This window comes from Pagrus major, chromosome 1, assembly GCF_040436345.1.
Source record: "Pagrus major chromosome 1, Pma_NU_1.0".
NCBI classification, from domain to species: domain Eukaryota; kingdom Metazoa; phylum Chordata; class Actinopteri; order Spariformes; family Sparidae; genus Pagrus; species Pagrus major.
In genome coordinates, this window is record NC_133215.1 from 10486611 (window position 1) to 10498660 (window position 12050).

Below are 12050 nucleotides of genomic sequence, written 5' to 3' on the forward strand. Positions count from 1 at the left end.
CTATCTCCATAGGAAATGTTCCTGTATTGTTGTCAGAGACTTAATAACAAACTCTGCTTGTCAGCACTTTCAGTGGACATCATAGTTGCAGCCTTTGCAGCCAAGTCGCTGCTGCCAGCTGAGGCGATCTACTGAACTGATTCAAAAGCTTAAAGATGCAGCACAAACAGACAAGTTCACCGTAAAAATCGGATATTTGTTATGAAATTACAATACAGCATTCTTGTGACATGTTACCAGTCTGTGGTCCAGGGTTGGGACTGTCTTGAGACTTATTGTGAAAGACTTCACTTCACTTAAACTTGTCTCAACTGACTTGAAACAGCTCTGCATGCAACTCACTGAGGGTGTGTTCACTGTGATGTGTGTTTGTGTTTGTGCGTGAGAGAGAGAGAGAGAGGGGTTCCAGTTTGACAGGAAAACACTATTTCTTAAAAGCCATTAGCAAATATACCCATGTACACACACACACACACACACACACACACACGGTTAAATTGACATATTATACTCATCTCTTTGAAGTTGAACTTTTGAACGTGCACACACACACCACATCAATACACACATGCACACCTCACTAAAGGCTCCCCGTGCTGCTCATAAAAACACTCATGTTTCAAACATCTGGGAGCTTGAAAGCGTCTCATGTAGCCGCTGTCTTCCTGTGTGTATGATGTGTGTGTGTGTGTGTGTGTGTGTGTGTGTGTGTTTATGTGTGCATTAGACCAGCTTGACCCAGTAACCTTGCAGAGTCATGTAAATCCATATTCCCATCACACAGCTTGTGTCCGTGTGTGATTATGTACATACACACAGCATGTGCATGTGAAAGTTTCAACATGAGGAGACAGACGTTGGGATAGCGTGACGTGTGCTGCTAACATGTTGGATTGATATAAAAATCATCTTTTAGTGATAAGACTCAGTGCAGTGGAAAAGACAAAACAAAAAACTAAAAATGTGTGTTTTTTTATGGTCTCAGGGATCACATTTAGTCTTTTTCATGGCAGTAAGACATCTCCTAAAGGTGCACTCTGTAGTTTTGGGGAAGAAATTTTATTCAGAAGAGAAAAATCTTCATCAACTGAATTTTATGCCTAAACAAACCAAATACACAAACTCGTTTTCATGACAGAATAAACCGAATAAAGTATTTCATACTGTTTCACTTCGTTAATATTTGGCGGACCCTGCCACCTTTTCTAGCTTCAAATTTCTATCTTCAAACCTTATTTTCCTCTGAGAACAGCTTCTTTATTCAGTTATGGAAAAAACAAATATGGCTGAGTTTGTATCATTACCTTATCAGTTAATAGAGTTTGAATTTCTTCCCTAAAACTACATAGTGTCCCTTGAAACTTGAAACTGTTTTATTTAATTTATGTTTATATTATGATGCTGTGGCATTGTGAACTGTTTCCTGTTAAGGACAATGACTTGATGTGAAAAGATGCTTTTGCTGCTGTCAGACAACACGGTTTTGTCAGAGCTGAAATTTGTGTCGTAGACTTTTAAGCTACACAAGCTGTGAGGGTCCTCTGTAACAGTAGTGTGTGTGTGTGGATTATGACATCTGTATTTATACTTTCTCCTTTACATTAATACGCTGTTCTTGTAACTTCATTCATCTCATTCTGTACATGGGTTCACCTTGTCTGAGTCTAAATAAAATCTGTCACTCTGGAATACATCTTGTTGTCCTGTGCATGCCTCCTGCCTCCCATCACCTTCATTAAGTCATGGCGTTCATTTAACTCATACCACACACAAACACAACTGCCTTGTGCGGCTGTTGTGGACCGCCTCTGGTGGATTGCTTAACTGGTACAAACACTCCAGGAGGAAAACAGTCAGGCTAAAGTCCAACTTCTATCAGAAAGGGTTGCTACACAGTTGTTAGCATGCCACAGTGTTATCCAAGAGCTCATGTGTTGTCATTAAGCACAGTATCAGAGTTACAGTCAGTCAGATAACCATCAGGGACAAATGAAACCAAGCGGACATGTAGTATTTCAATAGCTGCCATAGTTTCCACCAAAGTAGTTTTGGCATAGTACCCCTTTGGACCCATTTGTATCCCATGGCAACTGTACCTAAATGCAAGATCTGTTTTGGGTTTCCCCGCAGACACTACTCCTAAATGTAGGCAGGGTTGTTCCCTTTTCTTACCTTAACTCTTACGAAGCAGCTGCATTTATAGACCTCACTCACATTCACCATCTCTTTTATGTCGTTCTCTTTCTCTTGCTCGTCCCCACACTCGATACACACTACACAAATGTGTGCTGTTGTTTTTTTTTATTACAACAAGAAACTCAACTGGACTGCTTGGTGGAAACGAGGCTAAAGTATAAGTATTTCTGGTGAAATACATTGCTATTACTCTGCAGTAATTTGGGAGTTGCTGAAAAAAGTAATAACAGAGGAGTTGGCATCAGATGAAAAATAGCCTTTTGGCAATCTTTTGGTGCATTAACAGCAATATTTATTGATGTGCTCTGTCCCTGTTTCTGTAACGTAATAGAGCAGCAATGTGGGCCGCAGGTCCCAGAGGTATTTCCTTACAGAAACAAGTTTTTGTAGGATCTTTTTCCTGAACATCTAATCACCAAGTGCTTAGATTTTAAAAGACAGTGTTTGCAATGAAACAGTCTGAATGTAATTATCAGCACAAAAAAATCAACTTGCATTGGGTCCATACTGCAAACTTCCTATTGAGTGTCTACACATACAAATCCAACATTCAGATTAACAACATTAACCTTTAAATAAAGTAAGAAATGGATGGCTTGTGCTGACACAGATACAGATTTTCCTTTGGTTCTTTGTGTGCTGTACTCCAGAAATGCAAAGTGCAGAAGGCTTAATGTAACAGTGTTTGTTTAAAACATGCGTGCATGCCATGTGAAATTCACACTGAACTTGTCATCAGGATGTGTTTCTTTGAAATCTTTTCTTTCTCTTTTGGTTCTCTGGTTTCTCTCCTTCCTGTTCCTTTTCCATTTCCTCTGACCTTTTCCTGTGCAGCCATGATTTTAACTTCCTCTCTATGTGTGTGCTTACGTGTGTGTGTGTGTGTGTGTGTGTGTGTGTGTTTGTGTGTCCAGCCGAGTGTGAGCATAAGATCCACAGCCCCAGCGGGACCCTGAGCAGCCCCAACTGGCCAGACAAGTACCCCAGCCGTAAGGAGTGCACCTGGGACATCACAGCCACGCCGGGACACCGAGTCAAGATAGTAAGTCTGCTGAAATCAAGCAGATTTCAGGGCTTGTGAAGGATTCCTCTTCCACTTTTAAACCCTTTAGCATTACTGGCCTTCTTCCCTTCCTCATAAGAATATGTTATTCTGTCTGTGGGGTCATATCGTATGTAAAAGCCGCAGGCTGCCCTCCCCCCTTCTCGCTCGCTGATCTCTCTTTCCCATGTTCCACTTATGAAACCCAAATGTGAATGGGGGAGAAAGTGCACGTTTGTATATTCGGGCTCACTGCAAGCGTGTGCTCATGCGTTAGAAAGAGGCCTTGGGCAGTGGCCATCTGTGTCCTTGTGTCTTTCTATGTGTGTGTATACATATGCCTGCATTTAGTCTGCATGTGCACACATTTGCGCATGTAAGCATTTATGTGTCACCAAAGATAGTCGTCTGCACATTTGACTGAGTTACTGCAGATGTTGGTATTTAGGAATAAACCGACATATTGCGCTCTGCTCTGTGCATCATGGAGGCTGAAAGCTCTGATTTGCAAGGTTATTTGTCTGAAGAGAGACAGAAAGGAGAAGAGATTATCTCAACTTTTGTGATGGCATGTTAGCTCAAACAGATGGTCTTTGGCTAACAATGTTAGCATTGATGCAGTTGGAGTCGTGCAGCACCATATTGGAACAATTTATTACATTTTTATTTAATATTTTGGTTTGATTTGCTCTATTTGGAAATCATTAATCATTCTAGAACGATTGGGGCGATTTTGTAGGGGATTGCATTTTAATCAAACAACCTCTCTAGGCCCTTCTATGTTTGATGAATGGATCAATGATCAATGAATGTTCGCTGTGCATTCGGAGCCTCACAACAACAAACTCTCATGTATGTAAGAACCCTTAAATCGGACTAAATTAATGAACATCAGACGGACTTCTGTTGTAGATTCGTCAAGGACAATTAGAAAGTACAAGTTTTCTATTTTTATCAAGGAGCAAAAACTTGTAGCAGGACATTTGCACATCCTGCGATGTAGCTAGATGTTTGATGCTTTCATATCTCATTAATAACAACGCTTTCACAAAGTTTAGAGACCTGAATCACCTGTTGGGCCAAAGGCTACAGAAAATGGCAGCTTAAGTTTACCCAAAAGTAAAGAGAAAGCAACACAGTACATAAAATAAACACAGCAGAAACGTCAAACAGGTTGGACCACCTTGTTTAACTATATATCTTTAAATGTTACATTTATGGCTGAAAATGGAGATTTCACATCACATCTCCACGATGCAAATCATCGACAAGTTGTCTCCCAGCATCTGACCCGCACCGCAACATCACAGGGATTCGGTCTCTGTACTCGCACTTGTCTGGTCTAGACACAAAGTCAAAAACATCACACACTCAGTACAGTCCTGCAAAGTGTTTGGATTTGGCTCTTCACCTCACTTCCACTCTGCAGCGTCCTGCTGAGCTCGCTGCGTGTTATCAAAACTGTCATTAACGGTCATTTAGTTTTGATAATCTCTAATCACCGCTTACGCAACTGAAAATACAAATTCCATCATCAGCTGTCACGACACATTTAGTAGTTTTTGCAACTGTTTCGAATGTGTGACTACATGTGATTTCGACACATACACACACATTGGAGAATTCGTGTGTATATGTGTGTCTGTGTGTATGTGTGTGTTTTGAGATTAGCAGGGGTGCTCACTATATCCACAGTAATGACATCACAGCAGCATAAATTTAATACCAGAAATCTGAGCATAGACATGAAGGTCATCCTGTTATTGCTTCTTCACTCTCTGTCACACACACACACACACACACACGCACACACTCACACAGACACGCGTTCACACACCAGATTCTCTTGAGAGTAGTAAACAGATCCACAAACCAGTGTGTGATCCGAGCTACAGTCAGAAACATCTTGAAGCCATCACGACCCCAGAATCAAACACTTCACCTTCGCTCTCCTCTCTGTTTCCGTCGGGTTTGTTAAAAATCAATTTGGTGTGGTGTTTGTGGTGGCGTGATGGAGCAATCAGAGAGGTGTGTGACCGTGCGTGGGAGAGAAGCCTACAAGGTGTTATGACTCAGCTCAGGGTGACTTGATTAGATTATGAATCGTGACTGTGTGTACATGCATGTCGATGCGTAAGCAACGTGTACGCAAAGAAGGAGGGAGGCAGGGGTTCTGCTATGTAGAATTGAAGAGTATGTAAATATATTTTTAATTTGATTTAAAAGTGTGTAACACTGATGTAAGAAGTTATTTGTGACAGAAATTTGGTCTATTTTGGTTAAAGTAGCTTTAATATACATATTTAACATTTTAGGCGGATAAAAGTTTGCGTCTGAGAGAGTAATAACCAAGCTCATCCCAAACTCAACTCAGCTCTTCTGTTTTTTTTACGTCCGAACCTGACTCAAGCCAGATGCAATATTAGCATATTCAGCAACTACTGAATTTACAAGTTTAACTACAAGTTTTAAATTAAAGACCTGTTACTCAGTAAGGTTTTCTAGCTTCTCCGTCCAGCTACACTAACTCTGGACTGAAGGATTAGATCCCGATTAGCTGCATGCTTCTTTCTGCTTGTGATATGGATGGTGGATGTATTTCGGTCGAAAGAAAATAGTTCCTACAGCTCACCACAAGCTCTGTGGAATATCTTGGGTAACCAGGTTGTGATTTCTGGAAAGAGACATTACGCTTCCAGATCTCAAAATCTCTGCTTATTGTTTTGGTTTGGGGTTGAACTGGCTCTTTAATGCCGTTTTATTTTTGGTGCTTAAAGCCTTGCAACAATGAAATTTGAGAAACTTGACAGCAAAGTGCCTTCTCAGAATCAAAGTCCCATTTATTCTGGATACTCCTGGGAACCTCAGCTTCAAATGTTTTCACTGGAACTACTTTCAAACAAACAAATAGTCCTTACAAAAACTAGAAAGGCTCATTTCTGACTCAGCGATGTCTCACCCTCTGTCTCTTCGCCTTTACCTTTACAGACCTTCAATGAGTTTGAGATCGAGCAGCACCAGGAATGTGCGTATGACCATCTGGAGGCCTTTGACGGGGACAGTGACACGGCAGCCATCTTGGGTCGACTGTGTGGCAGTAAGATCCCGGAGCAGCTGGTTTCCACCGGCAACAAGATGTACCTCCGCTTCATTTCTGATGCCTCAGTTCAAAGGAAGGGCTTCCAAGCTACACACTCCACAGGTGTGTGTCTGTATGGAAGCATAGTAATGTGTTTTTATGTATTTAATATAAGATCTCACTTTATGTTCAAGACTGTGTGTGAGTGTTTATTGTCAGGAAAGAGCATCACTCACAGTCACCAGCTTGGATTCCTTCAGTTGGAATAGTTTTTTAAGAGCAACATCTCCCTCTAGTGGCTCACAGCAGCACATACACGATGGAAATCATTCATAAAATCTGACAAAGTCCAACAACTCACTCTTTCTTAATTCTTTGCAGAGTGTGGAGGTCGTCTGAAAGCAGAAGCTCGTCAGAAGAACCTCTACTCTCACGCCCAGTTTGGAGACAATAATTACCCGGGTCACACCGACTGTGAGTGGCTGCTGACGGCCGAACAGGGCTACGGCATCGAGCTCACCTTCATCACTTTTGAGGTAGAGGAGGAAGCCGACTGTGGTTATGACTACATCGAGCTGTACAATGGGTATGACGCCAACTCACATCGACTCGGTCGCTTCTGTGGTTCAGGGGTAAGTTTCCATCGAAGGCTTATTTTTCATCTTTGATGATTGACTACGCCAATGTTTTGCATGTTTTGCTTGGGAACTATATGTAACCATACATTTTTGCTGACATTATTTAGCCTTTTAGTTTCTAGTCATTTACATTTGGTATGAAAATGTTATGGATGCTTCATTGCTTCAAAAACATTTTAAACACATCAGTGAGTCAAACAATTGCACTAAATGACAATGATCATGGGCACTGTAGTTAATTTTGACGTCTGATCCCCCATACACCTTCATGACGTAGATACTCACTAGAGCACCAAATGCATATTAAACTACAGCTGAATTTAGTCCCTAACAAACAAACTATGTAGTCTGAGTTTGAGCAACGTTTCTTAAAAACTACAGTACTCAGGTGTTTTGGGAAAATTGCTTTGAGGATGGACAAGTTGTTGGTTGTGATCTTTTCATACATTTTGTCAGAAAATATGGAAAAAATATCAGACTTGTCTTTAACTATAAACCATGTTTGCTTTGTATTTCTCCTGATAATTTTTTTTATGCTGTACACTTTTGGTTCATATTTTTCATACCCTTCCAGGCAAAATGAGTCAAAGGCAACATGCACACAACTTGCTTCATCTCTTTTTTTGTGGTGCAGGGAATCAAATACCCCCAAAAGTCGAATTCCAGTGAAAAAGAGAAAATTCCTGCACACACTTTTCACCTCTGCGTTGATAGATTTATCAGAGAAAAAGTCGAGGGTTTCGGTCACAAAGATGTTTCTCAAGACATCAAGACAACTGTGTTTTTGTTACTTAAGAATGAGAAACAGACCAAACACTCGCTGTATAGAGGGCTTTTTGCGTTTTTTAACCACCTTAGGGAAGTTTGAGGTGAGGGGTACTTAGCTAGATGCCACTAAATCCTACACACTGTATAACATAGTATAACACTACAGTATTTGTACCTACTTGTGTTCTATCAAGGATGACAAGGCTCAAATGAGTTTCAGAATAAATGGTAAGGCCCGATCGTTGCTCAAATTTTGGGGCTGATGCAAATACCGATATTAGGAATTCAAAACTCTGATCAATATATCAGCTGATACACACATTTTTTCCAACGATCCCTCAAATGTGGTTACCAAACACTTGTGACAAAGATATGTAATGGAGGCAGGGACCTCTTTAATGTCTGAGAAACTGCTTCACATGTCTCTCTGTCTTCGCCTCCTCAGCCCAGAGAGGGGATCTACTCACCCGGAGGCGCTATGCTCATCCGCTTCCACAGCGACGACACAATCAGCAAGAAGGGCTTCCACATCCGCTACACGAGCACCAAGTTCCAGGAGAGCCTTCACACCAGGAAATGACCTCACACACAGCCCGTGACCTCTGACCTCTGTGCAGCCCCGCCACTGTTACCCTGACCTTCACCATGGCAAAGAGAAAAGCACAGCCTGTCCCCTCTTCTCAGACCCACGGACAGACAGTGGACGCTTGCCAGCAGCGGGAGGAAGACGATACTTACGTGAACATTTGTCCCCCCTCTGTGGCTCCACACAGGTCGTCGCACTCTGAGATGAGACAGGAAATACAGCGAGATATCGAGTTTGAACAAATGTGGGGAAACACGCTGACAATTGAGTGAGCCATTTTTGTGGAGGAGATGGTTTTGATTACTGGACATGGAGCTACCCTCAGTGTGGACAAAGGGTTCCCGAGGATCCGAGTCAGTTTACTGAGATACTCACTCAAAAGAGTACAAACACACATAAACATGCTTGACTCATATTCTGAATTATAAACTATGGATGCTTGAGTAACTGAGGAGCTTCTACCTAAACAAAAACACATCCGACAAGGGAGTTTCGAGTCTTTCTGACTCCTTGAACTGTGCGACTTACTGTGATCAGATGGCTGCTTGTACCAACAGTAAGTGAGAGGAAACAGACATTTTTATTGCCTTTGATGCCTGGGAACTGGTCTCTTTAACCCAGCTCAGAACGGCTGCAGATTATTTTATTTCATGTCTTATTGTAAAACCCATTGTGTTTACTGTATGTCTGTGTGTACAGAGAAAATAACAAAAAACAAAAGGCCGAAGTCCGTCCTTTGCCCTTTTGCTTAAAGCTTATGCAGACGACCATCGTGGAATGGGGAAAAAAAAAAAATGCAAACGGATAATTTCCAAATGAACTGTGATGTTAATGTAAAGCCTTGCATTATGTTGTGTGTGTCCTCGCTGTTTTTTGAGTTTTGCACCATCTTGTAACAAACTGAGCAACTTCCATGGATGTTTCCACCTCACCCCCTCCAAAAAAAGGTTGTTTTTTTTTTTTTTTCAGTGGATATCGGAAAGGGAATATTTTCACAGCTGTCTCTCGGAGTGACACGATTCTGATTGAAGGAGAGATTCCCATGGTGCTAAAAATAAAAACACACTGAATGACAGGTGACTGCAGATGCAAGTAAAGGTTTTCAATAGGAGACACAGTCAGCGTGCAAACAGCACACTGCATCAACAGCACTAGTCCTGTGGAACTACAATATTGCCTTAGAACCAAAATGTATGCTATCGGAGGTCGCTCCTATGCTCTTGCACAGGTGTTTTCGAGGTTTTTTGGCAGCGTATTTCATTTGTTTGGAGATCTTGAATGGTTTTATTGTAAAAAAAAACAAACAAACAAAAAAAACTAACAAACATGGGAAATGTAGTCTGTGTGAGAGATAGAGTGTCAACGGTGCATGTGTGTTTGTGTGTCATTTTTGTAGCTGCTCTCAGAGATACATACACACACACGCTTACACGTCCACAAAAACACAAAACACACCTCGTTTGTGTGCGTTTTACCCGAACATATCTGAACACACCCGGCTCCCTTCTCTAAATTTGAAGCGTGGAGAGCAAAGTGCTGTAAAGTTGAAGGAATATCACGGTGCGCACAGGGTGCATCATTTCTGTGTTAAATGCAAATGTGTAAGTGTGTGTTATAGGAGATCATAGAGAAATAATGTGTGTGTATGTCTGTAAACTGTTTTTAAGTTGAAATCATTCATCGCTGTACGTGCCAAGCTCCAGGTGACCCTGATACACTGTAGTGTTTGTTTTTATCATTCCACCTCTGTAGTTCACAGACACCAACATGACGCCCTCTGCATCAGTCATTAAAATACACACAGGTAAAAACGACACGCATCTGTCTTTCATGGATCGTCGCTGTGTTTTGTGAATGAATTGATGTTTCACAGGTTTGTGGCCTGTTTAGAAGAGAAGACCGTGCCGGGTGACGATTATTGATCCATCAATCAAGTCCTGGCATTTTACCTTTATGATAATTATATTCGTGTTTTCTCTCACATTATTTTCACAATATATTATGAATGGATGGTATTTAATGGTCTGTTGTAATTTATTACTCAGTCAGGTGTAGTAAAAGAAGCCACCCTAAAAAAAAAAAAATAATTAAACAACCATTTGAGTGTTTTTGTTTATTTCCTGTCAGCAGGTGTTTCTGTCACTTTAAAGCTTTTGCATCTGTATATATTTATTTATAAATATGGGTGATAAAAACTGCCAAAATCAACCAAAAATAATCAAATTTAGACATTAATACATTTATAAAATGTAACATAAATCAATTTTTCGATTCGCCTGTATTAATTTACCCTTTGTTTACTTTCCCATTTTATGTTTTGTAACTTTGTATTGTAGTGAACGGAGAGAGATAAATAATTTTTTGATCCCGTTTGAATTGTGCCATGAAGTACACACATGGTGTTTATCAATTTAAAAGACAATTTTCCAAGTCAAGGAAGTCGCAGTTTGTCGTAATTAAAGTGACAACGAGGTACTTTCAGATTTTGCTGATTCTAGCGCCCCCTTTTGACAAAAGCGGTACGACACCAGCGCCTGGTCTTTGCTAGCGAGTGCCGGCGGTGCGTGCATTTGTTTTGGAAGCGAGTGACAGAGACAGCAGGATGGATCGCGATGAGGTAATGTATTTATATGTTATATATCTTATTGGACCTGAGCGCAGACATTAATAATAACTATATAAAAATAGCAGACTTTTCGCTGATGGTCATTTATAATCTTCAGAGGAATCACGAGACTGTTTCATAAACGCTTCAAAGTTCCTTGTAGTCACTTTAAAGTAAAATACCATCTAGTTTTGTGTTAAACCGCTCAGTGAGCTACGTCGTCTCGCTCAACACACGTCACCAACACCAACATGGCCGCCACATCGGCACAGAAAAGGTACTAATAAAGATCTGTCCATTTTGACAGTTGCGGTTATGCGAGAGTTTGTCAGTTTTGTGAGCTGCTAATATATACAGGACCAGCTCTACAGTGTTTAAGTTACAGGTTTTGGTGTCCGTTCAGCGAGACAAGGTCACTAACACGACTGTCGGCTGTGTGGTCTTTACAATTACATATTTTCACAGTCTTATAATTTCATTCGTTTTATGATAAACTGAGACTTTACTGACTTGATCTTTTGAATTGACAAACAATAACGGGATCAAAAAGTTATTTGTCTCTCTCCATTCAATTCACTACCATACAAACCGGAAGGGGGCGTGACTTCCGCTGTCTATGCGGAAGTACCAAAAACTGCAGTTCCTCGAATGGCCACTTGAGGCTGCCTCCAAAAGCGAGTCAATTCCCATAAGAGCTCCTGTTTAAACTTTACTGCAGAAATAAACATGTTTACAGCCTGGTGCAAACACGGTTTTGGTCTTTATACCTAATTCACTCCTTCATGACAACTGTATGGGGGTGAATTTTTATTTAAATTATATTAAGACTTAAAGTTACGCATAATTAGGGGCGTGGCCGCTTTGAGTGACAGGTAGCCAGGAGCTGTTTGCTTGCAGTCACTGAACTTGATCTCTTGGCTTTATGTATGGTGTTGGTGCCTTTTGGAGGATTTTAATATAGATGTCAGACACATGATTTGTCTTTCTGTGCGGTTAATTGGACTAAAAGACCGGACTGGAGGGACAGAGGCCGGTGTTTTGGATTACCTGGCAGACAGCAGCTGGAGCTGGCGAGCTCTGAAGGAAAACACCTGGAGTCCGAGAGAGTAAGAAGTTTGTTTTTTAAACTTTTGGGA

General features: G+C 41.0%; 1 protein-coding gene across 1 annotated transcript in view; it reads left to right on the plus strand.

Moving 5' to 3' along the window:
- Positions 1-10123, plus strand: part of tll1 (tolloid-like 1) — a 47731-nt gene extending 37608 nt beyond the window's left edge. The window contains exons 19-22 of the mRNA XM_073464514.1: positions 3111-3238; positions 6227-6440; positions 6699-6949; positions 8169-10123. Coding sequence (XP_073320615.1) covers positions 3111-3238; positions 6227-6440; positions 6699-6949; positions 8169-8303 — 728 coding nt within the window. The 3' untranslated portion in view covers positions 8304-10123. The remainder of the gene's footprint in view (positions 1-3110; positions 3239-6226; positions 6441-6698; positions 6950-8168) is intronic.
- The last annotated feature ends 1927 nt before the right edge of the window (positions 10124-12050 follow it).